The sequence below is a fragment of the Cryphonectria parasitica genome (assembly GCF_011745365.1).
Source record: "Cryphonectria parasitica EP155 unplaced genomic scaffold M406scaffold_2, whole genome shotgun sequence".
NCBI lineage: Eukaryota > Fungi > Ascomycota > Sordariomycetes > Diaporthales > Cryphonectriaceae > Cryphonectria > Cryphonectria parasitica.
Genome location: NW_024468910.1, coordinates 3398011 through 3421314, shown reverse-complemented (window position 1 = coordinate 3421314; position 23304 = coordinate 3398011). Strand labels below are relative to the sequence as shown.

The following is a 23304-nucleotide window of genomic DNA, read 5'->3' as shown; positions in this document are numbered from 1 at the left end:
CAGTCGATGCTCGTGACGCCAGATCGCACTTATGAATTCTGCCTAACGGAGTATAATATGTCTTTGCTGCAGAGAGTAGGGACACTCTCTCGTGTTTTACTAAGCCACGGGTGGTGAATGCCAAAATGATACTGACCTATCTTCTACTCGCCCCGAAGGCCTCCTCTGTATATGGGAGCCAGAGTAAAGGAAGATGTTGGCGATGAGACTGTGGCTGCATTTTACGAGGGCTTTCTAAAGTCCAATTGTCCTGCTTCTGGCCCCTCGTTGGAAGCCTCCTGCAATGCTGTGGGCTCCCTGGATGCCACCTCGACCGCGCCAGGTCAGACAAAGTGAACTGGAGTTGTTGAAAAACCAATGACTGATAAGATATTTGCTGACCTCTCCATATGCCTGTATTCAAAGGGGGGGTGGGGGGGGGGTTGCAATGAAGCGTCACTACTCTGTTCTGAGTAGTAATTCTCAAGGCATGATCAGATGTGGTCGGGCTACCGGGGTAATGCTCTCTCCTGATTACACAGTAGGACACATAGTGTCGGGTATATATGTCTGTTTTTCTTTAAATTGTGTTTTGTGATTGTCGTTCCTCGTCTAGAGTGTACACGCCTCTCGGGGCCTCGTCTTTCACACACTGAGCCTTAGGACCTATGGCCACCATCTTCTCGATTCGCCCCATGCCACCCCGTCTTGATGTAGCATCCACAGTGCCTGTCTATGACTCCTTAACATCCTCATACTTGGCGATCCGCTGGTGTGGCACGGGCGCGTGTGCAAAGATGGGTTGTGAGCGCATGTGAACGGGGATTTTGCCTCCCGCGTCGGGGATGGTTTTCTCGATTTTCTGCAAGATAGATCGCTTCGTCAGCATAGAAGAACATGAAGAGGGAATGAGAGAACTGACAAGGTTGTGGAAGACGCATTTGTTCAGCTTCCACTCAGCTGGGCGGCACTGCCATAGCTGGTGGTTGTTGTTGTCGAGGCACTGCCAGTGAGTTCGGAACTCCTCCAGGCAGTGCTTGTTCACGTCCTCGATCCTGTGTGGAAAGCTCCGTCAGTCATGTCTCTCTCTATCCACAGCCTAAGGCTCCGGGATTCATCCGGTCGACCGAGGTTCTCCCTTGATATTCTTCTCAGGACTGTCCCCTCCCAGATCCCCCTCTTGACCTAGGATGTCGTTCGCTCCATGGTTCCGCCGGGATGCAGCAATCGCGGGATAGGGTAAACATACACACTCCTCGCACATCTCGTGACCCTTCGGCCCTCCTTCAAGCACTCGAACTCGCCCTTGCCGGGGTTCTCGGTCTTGCACTGCATGAAATCATCATTGTAATCCTTGCAGCGGGCGCCGATGAAGAAGGAGGCGGACAGCAGGGGCGCGGAGCTAGCGCCAAGCTCCTTGACCTTGGGGATCGATTCGGGCAGGGGCGTGGTGTCGTAGAGCTGCTGCTGCGAGAACCTGTCGTTGTGGGCATTGTCAGTCAACGGTGCTGCGAGAATGCCCCGGCAGTTATATTGGAGGAGGATTGGGTGCCCCGGCGAGGCTCGATTCGAGCTGGTGTGAGACTGAGATTGGAGCCAATTGACTTACTGGGCCGGACGCGACGCCATGTTTGGCAGTTGTGTAGGGACAGGAGATGGTCGTGGTTGGTGACGGGCAGTTGAGGTTTCCCTTTGGATTTGGCAGCGTCCAGCTTGAGCAAGTGAGTGAGGTCGTCTGGTAACCGGATTGGCGTTGGCGTAATTGGTTGCAGCGTCTTCCAAGGACCCACACTTCACAGTCCCAGAGGTGAGGGAAGAGCCAGGGCCAAGCTTGCAGGGATACCTCCCCCAGAGCTTGGACTTTTTTTTCTCTATGCTGTGCCTGCACTCTGCACCTGCACACGCAGAGCAACGCGCACGGGTCCAAGGCTTAGCTTCTTGCCAAAGTCGCGACAACAACATAATCTCAACCCAAGCGTCGTGCTATCACCAACACTCTGGCCCATCTTTCAGGGCAGGCCTGCTTCTTGAATCACTTTGCTCCTAATCTCATCTGCTTCTATACTCTGCAGCACTCAACTACTTCGTTTGATACCCTTTCTTTATCTTGTTACCTTTGACAGCTGCTGTCGACTCGGACCTGGTTACTCGTACTCCCAGCAACACCCTCCTCCTCCTTCTGTTCCTCCTTCTCCCCCTTCTCCTCCTCTTCCTCTCTTCTCCTCCACCGACTTCCGTACATCGATCCTCGCCTCAACCGATCGTGTCTCACCTTTTCAGATGTCTCTGTTTGGCAAACCTGCAGGCGGTTCGTCGTTATTCGGCAACACCACCAATGCATCCTCCAACCCATTCGGGCAGTCAACCACTGCCACACAGCAACAACAGCCAACACAGTCTCTCGGTCTGTTTGGACAGAGCACTGCCGGGCCAAATAACAATCAGCAGCAGCAGCAGCAGCAGCAGCAACAACAACAACAACAACTACTACTACTACAGCAGCAGCAGCAGCAGCAGCAGCAGCAACAGCAACAGCAACAGCAGCAACAGCAACAGCAACAGCAACAGCAACAGCAGCAACAGCAGCAACAGCAATCATTCGGCTTGTCTTTGTTGGGTCAACCTCAAACCAATCATGGTGCCAGTCTACAGTTCCAGACAGGCGTTCCCTACAGTATGTGCTCTCCATCTTCCCACCTATCTCTTCCTGTTGGCGAGTCTCTTCTCTTCAACCATTTTGCTGCCTAGCAAGATCTGTCACCTGGCCTGCGTGGTTCCGTTTTGGGCTAACAGACGCGTAAAAGCCGACCAGGTTGTGCCTCAGCGCCTCAACACTATTGTCGAGAAATGGAAGCCTGGCACCTCGGAGTGCGCCTTCAAGTACTACTTCTACAACAAGGTGGACGAGGCCACCGTCCCCTTCTTCCACCCCGGTCCTAACGACGACCCCAAGGAATGGGAGGAGGCACTGCAGAACAAGCCTGCACCGGGTATGATGCCTGTGCTGGCCTCTGGTTTCACTGCTATTGCAGAGCGCCTTAAGAACCAGCGCAACGTGATCAGCATCTTCAACCAGCGCCTGCACGAGATCAACAACTGCCTGGATTCCATACTGAGCAAGCACGACCTCGACTGGAGCGTCAAGATGATCGAGGCCCGTCGCAAGCATGAGGTCCTCCGGCGGCGGACGTTAGTGCTCGCAAGAAAGGTGCAAGTGCTGCGGAATCGGGGCTACGCGCTGTCAGGCGATGAGGACGAGCTGCGCATAAAGCTGGAGAACATGGAGAAGGCTGTGCAGGATCCTGCGGTTAACGCCAGGCTGGACGAGCTGTGGAGCCGTCTGATCTTCTTGCGGGAGCAAGCTCAGTTCCTGAAGGACGAGCTGGCCAAGAAGGGACTGGGCGATGATCAAGGTCTGGATGGCGAGGTGGAGGTCAAGGTCAAGAAGGTGAGTCTGAAGCTCCCATTCCAGGAAGGGGATTTGGCCATTCTAGCTAACGAGATGGGTAGATCGTGGAAGACTACGAGAAGCAGCTTCAGCACCTTAGAAAGGAGTGTGAGCTGATCAAGAAGGACTTTGACGAGTACGAAAAGGACCATCCGAGCTCGAAAATGAAACAAGCCGTCTGAAAAAAGAACGGAACAAGGCCGCAAGAATTCACAAACAATGCCTAAGACGAATGAGGTGCTAATGGCGCGTGGGAGATGTAGAGCGACGGTTTTGCCACGAAGACTTTTGGGGCATATGTCTATCTGTCTTTCTGTCTGTCTGTCGCAGAAGCACCGGTGATGATACAGCGCAAGGAAAATGAGCATAAGCATGCCACAGGATATGGCTGGAAGAAAGCACCACCGAAGATCATCGCGGTTGTGTTATCAAACTACCCTCCTTCTTGTAAGAGGGGGGGATGGGGGGGAAGCTCCCGGACTTCGTGGCCTTCGATTCTCAAGAGTGCACTGTATCAGCCTCAACTGGGGATTCGAAGACAGAGGGCGCATCCCAGAGGCGCAAGACGCCCAGCTGAAACTATAGAAGCACTGCTCCATCAAACCATGGGTTTGCTCAGGGCGTACAAGAGAACACAAGGAGCCTGCATGTAGAAGGCACACAAGAGTTCTCGCTCAATGAATACCAAAACGATTCCTCCCAAGGATCAATCCGAGCCTCATGCTACCATGTGAAACTCCGTGTAATTACGATGACAGATTTCCTCTTTTGTCCATCTCAGTAATAATCCCCACAGTTTCCATACCGGAAAACGCCTTGCTGCCGACTATTTTATTCAAGACGCTGTCCCAGGTAATCTCCAGGCCACCAAATCGTCCCTAACCTCCCACTCGTTCAGCTCCCTGGCGCTCTTGAACCCGCTTCGGCCCCTCTCGCTCTCGATCATAGTCGTCAGGCTCGCCAGGCTCTCGCTCCGCCCTCGCATGCCCAAGCCGCCGCCCCGGTGGCTGCCCGTCTCGCTGTCTCTGCTCCCGTCTCGTCTGTGCGGCCGATGATGGGGAGTCACATGTCCACCACCACCACCCTCGTGCCGCAAGGCACCCACGCTCTCGCCGCTTCCGTGGCGGGCGTGGTGTCTCTTTGCATTTCCCCATCCTCCGCCAGCGCCAGCGCCACCCCTTCTGCTGGCGTCGCCTGCGCGCAGAAAGTCATCACCTGCCCCGCCGGTCGAGGACCCACTGTCCTCGCGTTGCATCATCTTGCCACGTCCGAGGCTGCCACCGCGCTTCCCGTGGCCACGCGGCGTGACGTCTCCAGGGCTCTGACGATGATTGACATCGTCGCTGTCGGATCCGAACCCGTCGCCGCCCTGGAAGATGTCTTCGATGCACTCATTGGCAGCCAGCTCACCTGGGTGGCCGGCCCACGACGCGGCGAGTGCGCGGCGATACATGTCCTGCAACTCGTAGACATCGCCGCCGGGCTTGGAGCCGGCGACACCTGAGAACTGAGCGCTTAGGCTCGCAGCATCGTGCTCTGGGTGGGCGTCCTGGAAGTGCTGGCCAAAATCGCCCCCCGCGCCGGGGCCGCCAGCAGCGAGTTCACCAGCTGCGGCCGAGGCGCTCCCTGTGATGCCCATGCCTGTAATGCCGCCGAAAACGGGCGCGGTCTTGAGTGGAGGTGCGACGTAATTGCGCTCACCATCGAGCTGGACCATCAGGATGCCGATCTTGAGGGTGCTGTTGATCTTGGAGTCGGTCATGAGATACCGCCGGATCACGCCGTCCTCGACGTGCGCCAAGTCGGGTTGAGGTTGTGGTTGTGGAGGTTGTTGTTGTTGTTGTTGCTGCTGCTGCTGCTGCTGCTGCTGCTGCTGCTGCTGCTGCTCGTTGCCGATAGAGGGTGACCTAGGGCTGTCCATTGAGGTCTTGGGGCTCGTGGGCCCGTTCGTATCGGCGATTGTGACGGGCGACGTGGTCGATAGACTGGACCTCTTGCGGGTGTGGCCTCGCGGTGCCTGGCTGGAGGAAGGAGGCTTGGGTGCCGTCGATGCAGAGCTACCACCGTTCCCACTAAATGAGCCACCAGAGCCTGAAGGCCTGGGCCGGAATCCCGATTCCCGCACGAACGCCTCGCTCTCCTCAACATACTCGGCTAGATTCAGCGTCAGGCGGCCCAGGGTGATCCTCTCCTCACGGCTGTTGCCCCCGCCCCCGCCCGCACCGGGGCCGGCGGAGGAGGGTGGTGCTGTGGGGAATTCTTGTAGGACCTCGAGCTCGATGGGGCACTCGGCCAGGCTGTTGGTCTTGTCGATGGCAAGGCGAACAGGAATAATCTTGCCGTAGTTGTACTCGACGCGGTGATTGGCGATGGGACACTTGGCGGTGCGGCCATGGTGGCTGCTGTGGATGGAGTGTGGGAGATGCCATTTTATGTAAGAGGAGCCATGGACCAGAGGAACATTGTTGAGATCATAGATCTAGGATGCTCGGTCAGCATGGTTGTGTTGTGTCTGTGAGAGAGAGAACGGAACGGGTGATGTTAGGGGCATCGTAAATTACCTTGAGGTGTACCTCGAATTTTGGCTAGTGAGGGTGAGTTAGATAAGAAGTTCATTCCAGGAAATTTTAGACCTCTTTGGGAGAGGCAAGAAAGCAAGAGAATTGTCTTACCCTACGAGCCTTGTTGACTATGGGGAGAAGGTGCAAGTTCATGTTAGCCACGAGGAAGGATCAACAGCTGTGGCTGGCTCAGATCTCATGGTATGTTGTTTGAGGCCACAGAGCGGGAGAGAGGGAGAGAAAGTGTTGTCGGGGGAAGACAGAAACAGTAAAGAGGATGGAGTTCAAGTGTGAGAGACAAAGGTGTGTGTGAAATGAGAACAAAAAGTGAGACAAGGGCGACAATCGGGTTGGGAGAGGCAATGTCAAAAGTCAACCGTCGTCGTCCTCGTCAGCCACAAGCCACCTCCTACAGCTCGCTAGCCCCAGAACCCCTCAACTAACAGTATCTATCCCTCTTCAATGGACAGGGTACAAGGTCAAGAGAAAGATGAAGAAGACGATAGTAGTGGGATGGGGCTTACTGAGGTGCGCCATCACGTATACGCATAGGCTCACATGCAGGTGACCAAGATGATATCGCTTATCATCCGCATGGGGGCCAAAAGGTGCGTTATATATGTACTGTGGATGAGGACTGATACTGCCTGCTACTTGATCAAGTGTGCTTGCCCTGGTTTTGGCTGGATCGATCGATAGATGGATGGGACTCTGGCTAGTGAGCAGCAGTGACTGGCAGTGACGTCGGAAGGCCCGGGCCTAGTTCCGTTCCAGCCGAAACGATGACAGGGTGAAACAGGACCAAGTCTGTGAGTGTATGAAGAATGAGAAGGGCTTTCCTTGTTTCAAGAGAAGAAGAAAAAGATACGATAGAAGGAAGATGGATGGTGGTGTGTCTGTCAAGCATCAGTCAAGCTGGCAATCTCTACTGAATATGTATATGGTATGCAGAGTACAGACCGGTCAGCCCCCCCCTTGGAGACCAATCCAAGACAGAAGAAATAAAGGGAAGATTGATGATTGACCACGGGGAGATGAGTGACCGGCTCATCTGGAACTTGTGGAGTATAGTAGGATTTAGGGCTGCACACACACCACAAGTACTGTACCATAAAGTACTTGAGTATTGAAATGGAGATGTCCAGTAGCCCTGTTGAGTGGTTATCAATTACAGTAGAAAGAAGAGTGAATGGGTAAGTAAGCAGCAGCTCACTCGTTGTTGAAGCTCATACGTCATATCAAGAAAGAAGTAGTAAGGAGGAAGGAACTCTGCAGTTGGTTGCTTCGACCTCGACGCTGCCTTGCACTCTGTACCTTGTACTGTACAAACATAGCACCTGCGTACTGGTTCTACCGTTAGGGGCAGGGGCAGTTGTGGTTCACCCTTTTCTGGCCCTGGCGCTACACCCCCCGTGCGCTACACCCCCGGTGCCCCCCCTCCCTTCCATTACTAGGCTCTCCAGGGTAGCTCTTCAAAAATCTACCATGGTACACGCCTTTTGGGGGGGGCGACAGCTAGCCCATACAGTGCCTGCTGCAATTATGTACATCGTGCCTCAACACCACTTTAATTTTTTTCAAGGTGTTAATATCAACAGCTTTTTCAAAACAACACACCACCCTCAGCCATGGCTCCACCACCTTCTCAAAAGCCAGGAGGGGGTCAGCCTTCTGGACCTGCTAGGAAACGCAAGGACCCGCCTCATGACCAAGGGGCCTCCTCGTCGTCCAGGCCATCTCACGCCAGAGAAGGCGGCAGCGGCGGTGGTGCGCGCTCTCACAAGCGCGCCAAGGTCCACGATGCCCGCACCATACGCGCTCAGCCCGCCGACGCCGCCTTGCGCGACGGTGAGCTCGACCTGCAGGCATTCTTGTCCGCTCGCGAGTTTGAGATTCGCGCTCTGACCTCCGGCATGAGCGCCTCCAAGCACATCAACAACCGCCGCGCCTTCCAGCTTGTGCCCCGTGCCATGCGGAGGCGCACCGCCTCACACAACGCCAAGAAGCTTCCTAAGCGGCTGAGGGCCAGGGCACGTCGGGAGCAGGTAGAGGACAACACACCTACCGTCGAGACTAGGCGGAGGAAGCCTAAGACTTCGAGGGGTAGAATCAGGGCCGAGGTCGCTAGGAGGCTCGGGGTCCTGGCGGAGAAGAAGAGGCAGAGGAAGTTGAGGGAGGCGAGGAAAAGGGCTGGGGAGGATGGCGAGGGAGAAGATAGTGGGAAGGGGATGGAAGTGGAAGTGGAAGTGGAGGAGTCAGCTGCGATCAGGCAGCTGATCGAGACAAGACCTGCAAGGCCTAAGGTCCGGAGAAACTTGCTGAACGAACCCCCAAGGCCCAAGGCAAGGTTCAGGAAACGCCAGATTGACAAGACCTGGCTGCCAACACACCTGTGGCATGCGAAGAGGGCAAAGATGACCCCGCCAAAAGACCCATTGTGGAGGTTTGCCATACCACTGACGCCGAACGAAAAGGTCTACAGGCCAACGCACCGTGCATCGACCGCCAGGGGAGCTATGGTATGGGACATGAGCTATATGAGCACGATCGGCCTCTATGGTCATGAGGCTGGCATCCAGAGGATCCTGGGCGCCTTGGGTATGTCTCATGGCAGTTTATGGGATGACCGAGGCAAAAAGTGGAGGGATGGCCGCCGCAAGTGGTCTGGCATGTTGAGCAAAGAGAAGGGAGATATCAGACGACCAGTGGGTCCAGCCACAGTCATATGGGACCCTGAGCCAGTCACAGTCCAGAATGCAGAGGACTCGTCTCAACCAGCCAAAAAGTTGGAGAGACAAGTGTTCATAAGACTGCATCCTTCGTGCTTCCTTGAAGTCTTCAACATCCTCACCAAACTCATCAAGAGAGAGACCCCGAGGCTTTATGTCGAGGACTTGCGCTTCGAAGTTGGCAGCATTGAGCTCACGGGCCCCGGGGCGACTGAAGCGCTGCTGGGTGTCATTCACCCATACCATGAGGGACCAGAGAAAAGGGAAGATCATGCTAGGCTGTTTGGATCACTCCTCGCCACTGCCAATGATGCTGCTCTTCCCTCCGACGTTGTTTTGGGATTCTCTGCTCAAGATCCACGTCTGAGACACCCTCCACGAACAGTCCAAGCGCGAACAGCGGATACGACCCAGCCAGACGACTCGGACAGGACATCTTCTGCTGGATCTCCCTCACCATACCTGCTGTTTGACCGCAACGCACGATTCAGAGCGTCCTGCTTTCCCTCACAGAAGGCTCTCAACCGACGCAGGGGCACAAATCCACCAGGCCACCCTCTCCAAGTCAGCAAGGCTGACCCTCCCTTTCCCGTTATCCTGTTGTCCTCGCGCCTGAAAACATCTACGCAGAGCACCTGGACGCTGCTCGCACCGTGGAAATGTATTCTGCCTCTGTGGCACAGCCTGGTGCACTACCCTCTCTCGACTGGCGGCAACCCTCGCGTCGGTGGCCTGGATGAGCTGCGCCAGGTGACCTTTGAGCAAGGCTTGCCCTGGTTCCCAGGGGACTTTCCAGGAACGGAAGCTGGTGCTGCTTGGGAGCTTGAACAGCGTCAGAAGAGGAATGCTGACTGGGAGCGAAGGCCAAAATCGAAGCGCGTCGCGTGGGAATCCCTTGACTTGGGCGCAGGCCGGAAAGGAGAGATTGGTATTGGCTGGGCTTGTGAGTTTGAAAGTCTGTTTGGGCTTCGACAGGAGCCCGAATCGGACCAAGGACATACCGCAACAGAGAACACGGATAAGAGCCACGAAAAGGAGGCTGACGATGCCGGAAAAGCCGAACCTGTCAAGACACACGAAATACTACCTCATCCACTGACGCTCGTCCACCACCTCTCCAAGACCACCTTCAACACACTTTTGTCCACAAAATCTCCAGAAACCCAACCACCAAAGTACTCCATCGCCTCCGTCAAGATCACCTTCCCCGGCCGCGGCGTCGTGAACCCCTGTGCCCGCATCTACCGGCTCCCCTCACGCAAAGCGGCAGTCCAGCAGCCCCAGTCCACAACCCAGCCTGAGATCCCAGCGACACACCCGCTACCACAGACCAAAGAGCTCCCCACAGGCCTACGCAACCAGTGGCTGGCCAAACTACCCGGCTCCAACACCAAGAGACCGGCAGCCCCTGGCAACAACAACAAGGAGAAGAAAACTGCCAACCAGCCGACCCGGTTCCCAACGGACGCGGACCACCACACACAGAAGCTCCTGCTCGTCCAGTCCCTCGTGGCCAACAAGGTCCCCTTCCCGCCGCCTGCAATGCACATGGCCTCCTGTGACAACAACGATCCTCACCACCCTCTCATTCCCGGCGAGGAGGACCTCATCGGGTACGTCACCAAGGGGGAGTTCAGCCTGTCTGAGGGAAAGGGCGTCGCCATCGGTGCCGTTTCAGTGGAGAAGGCGCTCGAGTCGCTGCTGATGGCGGGTGGCAGTCGGGAAGAAGGGCGTGTCTGTGTGGTGAGGAATGCTGGAGAGGTGACGGGATGGGTGGGTAGATGGGAGGCCGTCTGAGCTGGCTGACTTCCGGCCACGGAATGATCGCCATGTGCGAGATCAATGTCGCAGTCAAACAATATCCAGTGTCTCACAACAGGTAAACTGTATTTCTCTCTCACAAGGATAGATGTGTATCATGCCTCTTGCCCTCAAGAAATTTTCAAGGTATCAAGGTGTTCAATGGAACATCATATTCAGAATCAGACTGCTATGTGCTTGTCTATACAAGGAAAGACGATGCATAGGAGCCCGTCATTGTGTACCATGGGTCTTCATCCCTCATAATAAAATCAACAACAGAGCAACACCAAAAGATGGAACATCTTCCCTCTCTCGCGTCAACTAAAAATACTACTCCATCCGGCTCGCTCTCTCTCTCTCGCGCGCGCACCATTTCTTGTTATGCTCACCACAACACTTGCCTTTCAACGTTCAATTTCCTTGCTTAAATTACTCGTAAATCTGCTCCAGTCCCTCCCAGGCCTTGGCATCCCCCTTGCCCGCCTTCTCCCGCTGCTCCCAGTACTTGCCGTTGAACTTCCAGTACTCCTCGCCTGTGATCTCGCACTTAGCTTTCGTGAACCATGCCGGCACGAACTCGCCTCCCTCGGCCTCGCGCGCCCGCCGCCGTGCGCGCTGGCCCTCCTCCAGCCGGTTCTTCTCCGTAGCGGCAAAGTCGTACTGGCCCTCCTCCATGGCGCGCTGGTCGGGCCGCAGCCGCGAGTCGGTTGGCGGGAGCCATGGTCGCAGCTTGTCGTCGATGTGATTGAAGGTGAGCACAAACGGCGTCAGGTTGAAGGGGATCCCCTTAGGCCGCTGGTTGGCCTGCCAGATCAGGAATGCCTTGCTGGGGTCGTTGAAGCTGCCCTTGTAGATGGAAGCCGAGTCGTTGGCGGCATCTGAGGGTGCCTCGACGGTGGCCTCGTAGCCTGGTGTGACGCGCGCGTACAACTTCGAGTTCCACCGGCCGCCGATGGAGATGCGCACGTGCCCACTCGCGTCGACGACTTTACCGGTGATCTGATATGCGGACGATTCCTTCCAGCCACGCGGCTTGAAGTCCAGGTAGCATACCTCGCCCGTCGTCCAGTTCTTGACCTCCATGGGTCCGTAGTTGTCGACGGTGGGGTTGCCTGTGATGATACCAATGACTGAAGATGTCACCTTCTTCCACGTGAAATAGTCTTCTTTTCCGCCCGATGTCGGCCGCAGCTTCAAGAACCACGTGCCGAGGGGATTGATGTCAAACGATCGGCCATAGAACTTGGATTTCACATGTGACTCGCCGTAGTACGTCCACCTCGGCGACTCAGCCCAGGCAGCACCGACAGGTGGGTGGTGGCTGACCTGCTCGATGAAAAAGCGGTAGTTCTTGTCGGGTCGGACGTATTCAAACGTCTCGCCAAGGAGTGGATTGAAAGGTTTGGCAACACGGCCGATGGTCGAAGCGTACTCGCTTGCAGCAAAAGCAGCGATGTACAGAAGGCGCTCGATCGAGTCGGATCGGTCAGCAGCAAGATCCAGGAGGTCAGCATACTCCATGTCTTCGCCGCAGCGGTAGAGCAAGGAGGTGGGCTCGTTGAAGGTGACGGGCAGTGTCATTTTGGTCATGTCCTTGCCGATCATAGATTTCAGAATACCCTGGAGAAACGACGTGTTAGATTTAAGGAGGTCTCCCAAAAGACAAGTGTGACTTACCCAAAGTGAGATCTTTGGCCTGTTGTCGGCATCAATCTTCAGTTTTGAACGAATACCATTTTCGTATCCGCTAAAAGAGCTGCTGATGTCGATGATGCCAGAATCGGCCGCCGACTCTTTCTTGCCATCGGTGGTAACTGCTGTAGTCGTTGCAGTGACGGGAGGCAAAGGCTCGGCCTCAATCTCTCCAGAGTCAACCGCGTCGAAGAACTCCTCATCCACATCTGAGTCGTCCTCGGATAAGTTCGCAAGTTCCGTCAGCACGGTCTCGCGGCGGGTGAAGAACCTTGCTGGCGACTTCTGAGACAAGGCAGGCGTGTTTGCGGCCGAGACCTCGCCCTCCTCTGGCACCTCGGACAGATTAGGGCTGTCGGTGATGCTGGCATTGCCGACGACCTCCTTAAGCATGCGCTTCGTCTGCTTGCGCTTCTCCTCAGACTCGCCGATGCGTGCTTGCAAGACTTCCTGCTCCTTGGCGACGTGAGCCATGCTCTCTTCCCACATCCTCCTCATGTCAGTCTCCCGATCGAGACGGTACTGCCAAAAGGCATCCCTATCACGAGAGATCCTCATCAGGTCGCCAATGAGCCCAAGCATAGAGCGAATTGCGGCGTCGTACGTAGCCAAGGCACCGGCCGTCTTAGGGTCTGACAACTTCACGCCCGGGTTCTGGCTGGCCTCCGCGACCAGGGCAGCGTTGACCTGGGCCATCGTGTCCAGTTGCAGTTTTAGAGACTGTGCAGTGATGTTGAAGGCGTCCTTGCCAGCGCCCGGCTGATCCCTGCCGCTCGACGCCTCGCCGTAGTCGTCGTCGTCGTCGTGGTCCTCCTGCATGACAGACATACCGGCCCTGGTCTCATTTTCCGTCTCTGCATAGTCATCGTCCTCTACAAAACTTCCTCCCGTGCTCGTCATTTTACCCTGTGACTTGTTGTTGTTAGATGCTAGGCGGCTGAGCTGGGTACTGCCCCTGGGAACCGGCTCAAGGAAGTTGTTGTTCTCGCTCGGTGCCTCGCCGCCTACACCAACCTGCGCCTGCTCCTTGGCCTTGCTCAACATCTCGGCATTGGCAGCACGCTGGCGCTCTTCCTCCTTGGCCTGGTCCTTGGTCCACTGGATCGCATTGTTCAGGGCCCAGAACCAGCGCTTGGCCTCGACCTCGTGGTTCGCCTTCAGAGTGTATTTGACCGAAGACTTGCCGATAATCTCGAACTTGGTCTTCTCGTCCGGAGACATGTTGAGCTTCGCGATGCGCATGTTGATGGCACCACGGCAGGCGGACCCCGAGTCGTCCTGGTGCTTGTAGTAGCTGAGGACTCCGTCTTCTAGAACGAACCACCTCAGCTGGTAACCCTTGCGGTAGTTTGTCCACTTCTTCAGGTATCCCTTCATCTCTCTCGCCTCCTTGCCCAGCAGGGGGTCACCGGGGGTGGCGGCGGCAACCTGCGACGCGGTCCCGAGAACAGCCTTCTCCTGAATCCCGCGCTGTGCAGCCACCGCGGCAGGGGACTTTTTCAGCATGGCACGGGTCACATCATCCTTGGTGACATCCTGCGGCAGCTTGCCCTTGCGGTCACGCCTGAAGGGGTCTGCCCCGTGCAGCAGCAGCAGCTGGATCAACGTGGTATTCTTGCGCCTTGCCGCCTCGTGCAGCAGTGTGCCTCCAGCTTGGACCGTCACCGGGTCGAGGACGAACTCAGTACTGTTGATGTCCAGCACCGTCTTAAGGCGCGTCTCCTCCAACACCTGCTCGAGGGTTTTATAGTCCTGTCTGCCGATCAGCTCCTGCACCTGTCTGATCTTGCCCTCGGCGAACAGCGAGCGCGATAGCTGCAGCGACTGGAAGATGTCGGCATTGCGAGCGAGGTCGAGGGGCAGACGGCCCTGGTTGTTCGTGATGGCATCGTTGATGTCGTCCTGCTCCAGTAGCAGCTTCACGACCTGGGTACGGCCCTGCGTGGCGGCGATGTGCAGAGGCGTGTTCCCATCCTTGTCGCGGGCGTTGATGTCAATGTAGCCTGCACCATCGGAGACGGTATACTCGACGACAGGAAACTCGGCGCACTGGATGGCGAGGTGCAGCACGGTGGTATCCTCGAGAGAGCCCCCGGCGAGGGTGCTCATGGAGGACGTGCTGGCGCGGGGCCCGCTGTCGGAGGTGTCGCGGATGGCCTTGGAGATGGAGGCGGTATCTCCGCTGCGCAGGGCCTCGACGATGCGGAACTTGCGCACAGACTGCTCGAGGGAGTTGCCCTTGTCGTAGAGGCTGCCGGAGGCCCTCGAGGCGGAGGGGGCAGGGGGTTGGATTGACGGCGTCCTGCCGTTGTTGGAGGCGACGGCGGAGAGTCGAGAGCTCTGGCTCCTGTTGGCCTGATGGCTAGACATGGAGACGGTGGCGGCTGCGGCGGCGGCTTGAGGAGGAGGCAGCTCTACCGAGGGAGAGGCACCGACGGGGTTCGAGGGGGAGGCTGCATCGGCGCTCGAGTCTCTGGCTCTCCGTAGGAGGGACAGGGCAGCTGCCGACCTGGAGCGCTTGTGAGAGCTACACAAAGAGGGGGCCCACAGTGGTTAGCAAGAGACATTGTCTCAGCCAGGAAACTGCCATGGGAACTTGTTGGTTGGTTGTTTGCCTGCTCACCTCTCACCAGCTTCAGACATGGCAGGATATCTTGACTCTACCACAGAGATATACAATGTTCCTCTCTCTTTCTTTCTTCGTTTCTTCGGATGCTACACCATGCAAAGCTAACAGTGTTGGTCGAGACAGATGGTGGCAGGTAAATAGGTGGCCTCAGTCTGCACGTGAAAGTGGAAATTGGCTCCCGAGTGGGGTATGATCGTGGCTCGTATCAGTGGTAAACTGCCTCAGAGGCGAGGATGAGGACAAGCTGGGTTGTTATCCAAGATAATTGTTCTCTCTTTCTCTTCTTCAATCAATACACGAAAGGAATGGATGCCATCGATCGATTGACGAGATAAAAAGCAGTGCTGTGCTTGCACTGAATAGGAAGGAAAAGGAAAAGGAAGAAAAGGAGGGGTTCGGAGGGCGACGGTTCAAAGAATCTATCTACTATAGTTAGTAGATATCAAAATTACACAGGGCCTTGGACAGGAGGGTGTGTGATCTAGGTTGTTTTGGGGGAGAGGATCAACAGAAAGAGAGCTCCATGTATGACTGCAAGGGCCAGTTCCAAGGGCCCAGACAACCAGCTGGGCCTGCTGTAGCCCTGTAGTAGAACCATGACAGCACAGTACAGTGGAGTGGGCATGGTACCCCATGTCCATCTCACCAAGCTCAAGATGACGTTGTTCTGCCGCGCTAAATTTGGCTCCTGCTACCCTAAAATCAAGGGCCACCTGTGATTGGAGCCACTGTGGTTTGAGAAATTCATGGCAGGTGGGTGATAGTCCCCTTACTGTACTATGCTTGCACTATGCTTTCTACTATGCTTGCCACTTTGAACTATGGCCGTACTTCCCTTATCTCAACAGACTTGGCTGACACATTTGAATACAAGACCACTATAGACTTTGGGAGAAGCAGGCAGGAACGCCATTCCCCCATTCTATTTTGATTTCGGACTGAGGTGACGGTAGTTAGTCAAGTCAGCACGACGGCGTCTCAGCGGTGTGGACCTCGCTCTCGCTCTCCTTGCTGGCGTCTGGATATGGCCTCATCCTGCCGCGGCTTACCCCCACTGGTCACCAACACGGCGGGCCTAAAAAAGAAAAGAAATAAGAGAAACTTCTTTGTCTATCTTGCCTCATTGAGTGGCCTCGGCGTGATCCAGAATCTGCTCAATCTCCACCACCTCATATGGCCCCAGCCTGATCCCCAGCCCGACCTCCTTGTTCTGCGGCGTGCGGATCGCCGAGCAGGTCATGTAATCCGGGCCAACGCTCCTCAGACACACATTCGCATCCTCCACCCTCTTCCCCTCAAACACAATGTCGAACTTCTCCACGACATCCTCCCCATCCCCCCTCTCCTCGCTCATCTTTGGCGCTGGCTTCGGCGGCACAAAGTTCCTAAACTCGAGCGCCTGCAGCCACGGCGCAAGCAGCGCGTCCCCCGTCATCTTGACATACGCCTCGCGCAGGCACCACAGCGTGTAGAAGCACCGCAGCCTGAAGCTATTGAGGGCCCTCGGCCCCGTGCCCATCCCGTCCTGCTGCTGGAAGTTGGCCGCCACGACCCCTTGCTGGAGGTAAGAGGCCTCACCCGGTGCAAAAACGTCGGCGTGCATGTCCACGAACGAGCGCCAGCCCTCGCGCGCAATAACGCCGTGGTCCCGGTCCTCCCGCTCATTGACGCACACCACGTCGCAGCCCACATCGATGGCGGCGGCACCTGTCGCTTCCTCCTGGCCAAACCCATAACCGGCAATGAGGGCCACGAGCCCTGCCTGGTGGCTCACGTTGAAGTCGAGCGGCGACCTGCCGGTGGCCGGGTCTACGTAGACAGGCTTCGTTTTGGCGTTGCGGGTGATGTTGGTCTTGGACCACGGGATCCCCACGAGGCGCGAGATGGCGTAGTGTTTAAGCAGATGTGAGGCCAGAGACATCTTGGCGTCGCGCACAAAGAGGTACTTGAGTACCGACTTGCGCTCCTCGGGGTTGAGGAGGGCCAGGGCTCTTGCCGCCTGTGAGTATTTGGGGCGTCAGTGAGGGCGTGCGATGTGAGGATAAATGTTGGTTTTGGATGGGTTTATATCTACCTCAGTCTCGAGCTGCGCCGTTTTCTCGGCCTTGGGCCATAGCTTGCGCGTGTCGACGAGCCACTGCACAATCACGGGCTGCGTGCCTGGGGCCGGAGGTTCCACCATGGCCAGCAAGCAACGCCTGGTTATGGTCACAAGTTATGTGGGGGTGCAGAGATGCACTGTATGTTATGAACAAGCAATAGCTGTAATAATGAATCAGCTCATTTCGTACGTGAACACATGAGCTGAACTCGCCATTAAAGAAGGCATGTTTTCACATCGGTTCGGCGAATTATGTATTACGGGCTCCGAAGTGGTCGAGGCTGAAGGAAGCTGCGAGTTGCTGACTACTTATATAAGCAGGTACAGTACGATGCGTTGCAGGGGTAGCAAGGACTGAGGTGGAGTTGCAGCCAGCTACTGTAAACCCAACCTCACATTCTCTGCCTCTTCATACCTGCCTACTTCTTGGTAATTAATAAGTACTTACTTGTCCACCAAGGTCTCGCAATGTCTTCTACACATTTTGGTGTCAATCATACGAAGAATATAAACGAGCGACCCCTTGTCTGGCCAAGCTTATATATTTTCTAATTTTCTCTTCCCTGCCGAAGCACTCACTCCGTTGTGTTGAGGAATTGCCAGGCACACTCCTGAGCATATAGCGAAAATTGTCGAGCCACGGCGCAATATCATGCCTAGGGTATTGAAAGGCAATTATCAAAGTCAATGGGTCAGTCTGAATACTATGATTGCATATCAGCAGCAAATTCCCTCTTCAAAGCTTCGACAGGCTGGGATTCGCCTCGCCAGGACGAAATGGGCAAGTGTGAATGTTAAAGACATCCTATAGCAGAACAGTTCAACAAGCCTGGTGATTCTGTAAAACTATAATACACCATTTTCATCGAATAGACCCTTGCTAATGCTAAGCGGATCGATTCGGACAGTCTTTCTTGGTCAACTCCGCATATAGCTCTAGAGCTGAACCCCTGCTCATAGTACGTGATGCTGCTCCGGGCTTAACACTATCACCGTAACGTATTGATTCTCGAAGCAATACTGCAGTGACAAACATCAATATCGAGTCTGCACATAAAATAACTTGGAGAACATGGCTATAAAAGCCAGGCTCAGTCTCCTCTATCCTGTCTAGATAGACTGGACCTGGTTCATCTCGTAGTAAGTGCTCTTCCGAACTCATAATGGCCTCTGCCAAAACTGTCGTCCTGATCACTGGTGGTGAGTATTGTGATACACTCTCTCTGAATACATATCTTATTCTCTGAACATTATCACGAACTGACAATCGAACAGCCAACTCAGGTATCGGCCTGGAGCTCGCTTCACAGCTCCTCGCCGTCCCGTCCAAGCACGTCCTCCTTGGCAGCCGTTCCGTCGAGAAAGGTGAAGCCGCCGTGAAGAATCTTCAGTCTCGAGACCTATCTGGCACCGTAGAGCTCTTGCACCTGGACATCGCCGATGCTCACTCCATCGAGGCTGCCGCACAGACCGTGACAGACAAACATGGCCGGTAAGTATGCACAAGCTGTCGGCGGACCTTGACTGAGAGTTGATGTTCCTGATGTAAATAGACTGATCAATTCCTCTTCAGGCTCGATGTGCTAGTCAACAATGCCGCAGTGGGCTGGCCAGAAGGCTCCACGGCCGAGCAATTCTCCCAGGCCTTCCAAACCAACGCCACGGGGCCTTTCCTCCTCGTAGAAGCCTGCATCGCCCTCCTCAAGGCGTCCACCCACACACCCCGCATCATCAACGTGTCCTCGGGCGGCGGGTCGATCCGGAAGCGCCTCGACCCGACGACGAGCACGAACAAGCTGGGCATGTGGGGGATCCCGTACTGCGCGAGCAAGGCCTCGCTGAACCTGATCACGGCGGCACAGTCGGCCGTCTACGGCGCCGAGGGGGTCAAGGTGTTTGCCTACACGCCTGGGTTTACGGTGTCGGGCTTGGGGCCGCATAACAATGCGGAGAGCGGTGCGCGGCCTACGAGCGAGGGGGCTGCGCCGATAGTCAGGATTCTCAACGGCGAGCGGGATGATGAGCATGGTGGGTTTCTTTCTTCGGATGGACAGTATCCTTGGTAGTTGGTTGGACAGTACATTTTGATGTCAGGGACGGGTAGCAGACAGTGTACACCATCATTTCACCTTGGCAGATCAGGTTGAAATGGGTCCGTAGAATCGTATGATTACTTTTTGACAAGTGATTCTCTGTCAATGCCTGAAACAAATTGAACCTTTTTTTTTTTTTGGTCCAAGTGAAGGCGTCCAGACATATATATATATATATATATGTGTGTGTGTGTGTGTGTGTGTGTGTGTGTATAGGCATCTTTGAGATAGGGAGAAATAGTTCACCAAAGTTTCACCAACCATAATTGTCTCCAACAGGCGTGTTATGCTCTTGTGAGACTTTTCTATGTACTTAGTAGATGAGAGAAAGGCATGAAAACATGGGGTTCTACTCATAGTTTTCGAAGAAACACCCGTTGACCTGAGCCTCATTCTACTCCAGCTCGCCTCAACGGCAAAACAAATTATTGTTTATACTACCAAACAAAAATATGAAAAGAGGCCATGGACATACCTCGGAATCAAATACATGAAACACCGATCTTATGTCTATCTCTTTTGCGCAAGGTCAGAACAAACGGTAAGCTGCTGAGGGTTTTCAGACAATACAACACCAAGCCTTTATTAGCATAGACGAATTGTCCTTAGTAAATTGCTGAGACTTTGCCAACGGCCACAGCCCATGTAAGCCCACCGCGGTCTCCCAGATTGGCGAAGATGTGGGGTTATCATGGGTGAGCCCCCGATCACATAGTAACGATTGTCGCACGAGGGCGACAATGTTCCGGATACTGGACGAAACATCAAGGGCTCGTCATAGCCAGCGACAAAGGCAATAATGTCGCCGGGGGTCGTGATCGATGGTGCCAGCATACAGAATCCCCGCTCCGAGATCACAAACCGCCGGCGGTGGGATATCCTGCGAAGTCGGTTTACGTAAATCTGGATGAGAGGAGCTTGCAAGTCCCGCTTGAGCAAGTCAGGGCTGCCTGAGACAGAGGCCTCGAGAGCCGTAGATATTAAGTCTAGGACTTCGTGCCAGACCTGCGAGTTGCCCCATTGCAAGCCATTGCAGATGCTAAATACAATGACCCGGCTCAGAGGCATGTTGTATGGATAGTTTGCAGACGAGCGTTGTTGATACCACTGAGATGTAGCTCTATAAATCTGTACCAGATCCTCGAAAGTCTCCAACTTCCCATCCAAGGTCTCAAAGGCATACTGGATTTCATCGAAAACCAATGCTTGGCCCTCGATCATCCTTCCGGTACCTTCAAGCTTAAAGGCCGGGATGCAAGCCCCGTCGCATTGTGGACGATGGTTCAGCTCTGTGCGAGGAAAAATCGTAGGTGGCCTCTCATACTTGCTCCATTGAGGTGCCCAAGAGCTAAGCTGAACGTCGTACAAGCTTGTCTCGTTGTGTTGTATATAGGTTAACAAATCTAGATTTGAGGTGGACGTTATGTGTTCGACGGCAAATTTCTGGTAAAGGTCCTCCACGGAACACTCATAACTCGGGACTATCCGGTGCTTCATCTTCTCGGCAAAAGGCATGCCTAACAAGGCGTATATCCGGTCTCTTGGATCGCTAAATAGCAAGTTCCAGGTCTCTTGTAAAGCGCTGGGGAAGTCGGGTTCTGAGATCCGAGACATCGTGAAGATCATCGTTATGGCTTCACGAAGCTGACGGATCTCATAAGCTCGCTTATGTAGGCGCGAGGTGCGGGTCTGAGAATAGAGCACACAAGCTGTCTTGCCGCGGTCGAGCCATTAATCAGCCCTGAGAAAGTGAAGCCAATCCATCTGGACTCCTGCCCATAACAGCGTCGCGCAGGAGCCCAGCGCAGCTTCTTGCACGACCCATCCTCTGCGAAACCACGGAAGAGCCTTAAAAGATATTGTAAGAGCTCCATCTCGTGTCTTGAAGGATTGGGTCGTCCGCCCGAGGCCAAGGGAAGCTGTTCAGGGTCCAAGGGAACACAGGATCGTTAAAAACCCGCGTCATCATCTGGTTGATGTCGGATATCAAGGTAGAGAAATGGACAGCAGCAGTGCGGTGTGCAGGGTTGGTACCCAGACAGATCAGGGTACAGATGGACAACGAGTAGATCCGCGCCATAAGCCCAACTTGATGGCCCTTTTCTCTCTTGTTCTGCTGATCGATGCAGATCGAATCAGCCCATAAGACACGAGGCCTGTCTGGCAGGCGAACTTGCTCAAGGGCGCCCCTCAGATTGCGGGTGATAGTCAAGAAATTGTTGTTGACCAGGATGCATTGATCCTGGAGATCTGTGCCCCAGACATATGAGATTGCCTCGAACTGGATCTGGGAAGGGTATCTTGGAGTTGTACTGTCTTGAGACGGCAGACAAGAGCGTCGCTGCCTTGGCCGGGCTCAAGAACCAACACGCGGATGTGATCGCCATTGGGGAGAGACTGGTATCGATGTCGACGGGACAGGCAGAGAGGGTGGTCACTGACTTTCGTGATTGGCGCATACCATAGTCCTCTAGGCATGCGGACTTGGGAAGCTTTGCGTGAAGTCGCGCGCCATGATTTCCTGGGCATTCTGCGAGGTGCTGGCCGTCATCGTCGTCGTGGCGCCGTCGTGGTGCATCTCGCAGTGTAGACCTGTAACGTACGCCCTCCTACTAAGTGCAAAGAGCGCAACGATCATGATGATCAGGTAGTCAAATGCGCTGAAAGATAGTGCGACGCTTGGAATAGGAGCAGGCCTGATATTTAACAGCCCCGCACACCCACAGGCCTCCGAGGGCGCTTAGGTCACATGGTGACTAGGACGATGTCGAATGAGAGCGGCGTAGGTATGTACTGGCGCATGCAGCTCGACTGCAGCTTACGTTCCTGCGATAGATGTCGTGTAGCCTGTGCAGAAGGAGATGTAAACATACATCGGCGCCCGTGCGCCTGTGCGTGAGACAACTATCATCGTTGAGAGAAAAAATACACATATACTCGGGAAAAGACTGGGTTTTGTTTATCAAAAAAAAAAAAAAAAAAAAAAAAAAAAAAATGGCTTGCATAGCACGTACAGTACGAGCGAGGTGCGTGTGATGACCAGGAAACAAACAGACTCGAGAGTGAGGTTCGATGAGTGACAGCAAGTCTCCACTGCGGCTACGATCCCGGGGCTTTCCCACCTTCCCCAGACCACACTACTAATCCCAGCAGCACAGGGCTCTGGGATCCCTAAACCCTGTCGCCCGTCCTCCCCTCTACTGCTATGGTGCGCATCAAATCAGGTCGCGGTTCTGACGTTAGGCTTGTTTACTTGGTAGTGCTGTACATCCACAAGCCCGCACCTTTTCCCTTGGGAACACCAGAACCCTTCTTGACGCGACAATAAACACGCCAACCACTGCACTCTGCCTTCGAGAGAAGAAAACAAGTACATACTGCAAGACACGAACATAGCAGTATCACGGCCACGCGCCTCCCCTCAAACCCAACCCAACCCATCATGTCTCACTCTCACTCGCCTGCGCCCTCGAACTACAGCGACTGCGTCGCCTCCCTCCGGACATCCCTCGCCCTCCTCGAGTCCTCCGTCGACACTCTGGGCTCCGGCGTAGCCGATTTTCCGCGTCTGGGTTCGGTGCTCAAGACAGTCCGCGTACGTCACAACTCTGCCCCTCCTCCTTCAACCTCCCACCCCAAACAGTTCACTCTTCCACTCCTGGCTGGATATAAAATAGCTTACCCGGACCACAGCACTACGAGCTCATCCCCCAACCAACCCTCGCCGCCGCCGAGGCCTCCCTCCGCGACGAGATCGGCCCCTTCGTCACCCATCTCCTCGACCGCGCCGAGCGCCAGGTCGAGCGCCAGGCCCGCCGCATCGAGACCCTCAAGGCCCGCTCCGACCTGAACGCAGGCCGCCTCAGCCGTGGGCCCTCGCCCGAGCCCGGCAGTGCACCGTCATCGTTGTCATCATCCAAGGGTCAGCGGGTAGGCGGTGGTGGTCTGGGGAGGGGAAGAGGAGGCGGCCGGGCACCGGCGGCGGCGACGAGGAAGACCCTCGACGGCGGGGCGGGCCTGCGGGCGCGTGCGGTCCGGCAGAAGAAGGAGGCGCTCAAGTATAGTGTCGAGAGGCTGGAGCTGGAGGTGGTGCAAAAGGAGAGGGAGCTCCGGCTGCGGCTGCAGGACGCTTGAGTCTGTGCGAGTTTGTGTGTGTGTCTGCATGGATCGGGTCGCCTAATCCGCGACAAACCGAGAAATGCTGGCGCGCTCAGAAAAAACACAACAACGAAAAAGAAAACAGCTTACACGGCTCGGTCTTGCCTTGGA

At 55.3% G+C, this 23304-nt stretch overlaps 9 protein-coding genes across 9 annotated transcripts; 4 read left to right on the top strand and 5 right to left on the bottom strand.

Moving 5' to 3' along the window:
* Nucleotides 1-689: 689 nt before the first annotated feature.
* Nucleotides 690-1668, bottom strand: M406DRAFT_321045 (NADH dehydrogenase, alpha subcomplex, subunit 8). The gene is made up of 4 exons (XM_040919466.1): nucleotides 1589-1668; nucleotides 1229-1456; nucleotides 902-1034; nucleotides 690-841 (listed from the first exon to the last, which is right to left on the bottom strand). The coding sequence occupies exons 1-4, from the start codon at nucleotides 1606-1608 to the stop codon at nucleotides 713-715; spliced, it is 510 nt and encodes a 169-aa protein (XP_040779834.1). The 5' UTR covers nucleotides 1609-1668; the 3' UTR covers nucleotides 690-712.
* Nucleotides 1669-2794: 1126 nt separating this feature from the next.
* On the top strand, nucleotides 2795-3579 carry M406DRAFT_242058 (uncharacterized protein; the record flags this gene model as incomplete). The annotated part of the gene is made up of 2 exons (XM_040916160.1): nucleotides 2795-3427; nucleotides 3490-3579. Coding segments are annotated over 2 exons (723 nt in total), but the record flags the coding sequence as incomplete, so codon positions are not given.
* A 683-nt stretch (nucleotides 3580-4262) lies between these two features.
* M406DRAFT_62893 (uncharacterized protein) lies at nucleotides 4263-5978 on the bottom strand (the record flags this gene model as incomplete). The annotated part of the gene is made up of 8 exons (XM_040924804.1): nucleotides 4263-4467; nucleotides 4533-4665; nucleotides 4709-4927; nucleotides 5033-5213; nucleotides 5401-5462; nucleotides 5492-5581; nucleotides 5651-5906; nucleotides 5961-5978. 8 exons carry the CDS (start codon nucleotides 5976-5978, stop codon nucleotides 4263-4265), a joined length of 1164 nt encoding a protein of 387 aa, XP_040779832.1.
* A 1638-nt stretch (nucleotides 5979-7616) lies between these two features.
* On the top strand, nucleotides 7617-10695 carry M406DRAFT_344837 (uncharacterized protein; the record flags this gene model as incomplete). The annotated part of the gene is made up of 2 exons (XM_040922017.1): nucleotides 7617-7650; nucleotides 7741-10695. The coding sequence occupies 2 exons, from the start codon at nucleotides 7617-7619 to the stop codon at nucleotides 10512-10514; spliced, it is 2808 nt and encodes a 935-aa protein (XP_040779831.1). The 3' UTR covers nucleotides 10515-10695.
* On the bottom strand, nucleotides 10664-14741 carry M406DRAFT_273366 (uncharacterized protein). The gene is made up of 2 exons (XM_040918184.1): nucleotides 12198-14741; nucleotides 10664-12140 (listed from the first exon to the last, which is right to left on the bottom strand). The coding sequence occupies exons 1-2, from the start codon at nucleotides 14580-14582 to the stop codon at nucleotides 10950-10952; spliced, it is 3576 nt and encodes a 1191-aa protein (XP_040779830.1). The 5' UTR covers nucleotides 14583-14741; the 3' UTR covers nucleotides 10664-10949.
* A 952-nt stretch (nucleotides 14742-15693) lies between these two features.
* On the bottom strand, nucleotides 15694-17023 carry M406DRAFT_286871 (4'-phosphopantetheinyl transferase; the record flags this gene model as incomplete). Its single annotated transcript, XM_040918702.1, has 2 exons — nucleotides 15694-16840; nucleotides 16916-17023. The coding sequence occupies 2 exons, from the start codon at nucleotides 17021-17023 to the stop codon at nucleotides 15962-15964; spliced, it is 987 nt and encodes a 328-aa protein (XP_040779829.1). The 3' UTR covers nucleotides 15694-15961.
* Nucleotides 17024-18105: 1082 nt separating this feature from the next.
* Nucleotides 18106-19124, top strand: M406DRAFT_98787 (uncharacterized protein; the record flags this gene model as incomplete). Its single annotated transcript, XM_040926425.1, has 3 exons — nucleotides 18106-18151; nucleotides 18218-18434; nucleotides 18516-19124. The coding sequence occupies 3 exons, from the start codon at nucleotides 18106-18108 to the stop codon at nucleotides 19006-19008; spliced, it is 756 nt and encodes a 251-aa protein (XP_040779828.1). The 3' UTR covers nucleotides 19009-19124.
* Nucleotides 19125-21067: 1943 nt separating this feature from the next.
* M406DRAFT_243710 (heterokaryon incompatibility) lies at nucleotides 21068-21316 on the bottom strand (the record flags this gene model as incomplete). The annotated part of the gene is made up of 1 exon (XM_040916226.1): nucleotides 21068-21316. A coding segment is annotated over one exon (249 nt), but the record flags the coding sequence as incomplete, so codon positions are not given.
* A 1161-nt stretch (nucleotides 21317-22477) lies between these two features.
* Nucleotides 22478-23169, top strand: M406DRAFT_44223 (uncharacterized protein; the record flags this gene model as incomplete). Its single annotated transcript, XM_040924240.1, has 3 exons — nucleotides 22478-22630; nucleotides 22729-22965; nucleotides 23032-23169. 3 exons carry the CDS (start codon nucleotides 22478-22480, stop codon nucleotides 23167-23169), a joined length of 528 nt encoding a protein of 175 aa, XP_040779826.1.
* Between the last annotated feature and the right edge of the window lie 135 nt (nucleotides 23170-23304).

What these genes read in the sequence shown, in the direction of transcription:
- M406DRAFT_273366 (XM_040918184.1), bottom strand. Translation starts at nt 14,582, where the DNA reads ATGTCTAGCCATCAGGCCAACAGGAGCCAGAGCTCTCGACTCTCCGCC. An exon ending in GGCCAAAGATCTCACTTTGG is followed by an intron (nt 12,141 to 12,197) that starts GTAAGTCACACT and finishes TCGTTTCTCCAG; the next exon opens with GGTATTCTGAAATCTATGAT.
- M406DRAFT_321045 (XM_040919466.1), bottom strand. Translation starts at nt 1,608, where the DNA reads ATGGCGTCGCGTCCGGCCCA. An exon ending in ATGGCGTCGCGTCCGGCCCA is followed by an intron (nt 1,457 to 1,588) that starts GTAAGTCAATTG and finishes CCACAACGACAG; the next exon opens with GTTCTCGCAGCAGCAGCTCT. An exon ending in AATGCGTCTTCCACAACCTT is followed by an intron (nt 842 to 901) that starts GTCAGTTCTCTC and finishes TCTATCTTGCAG; the next exon opens with AAAATCGAGAAAACCATCCC.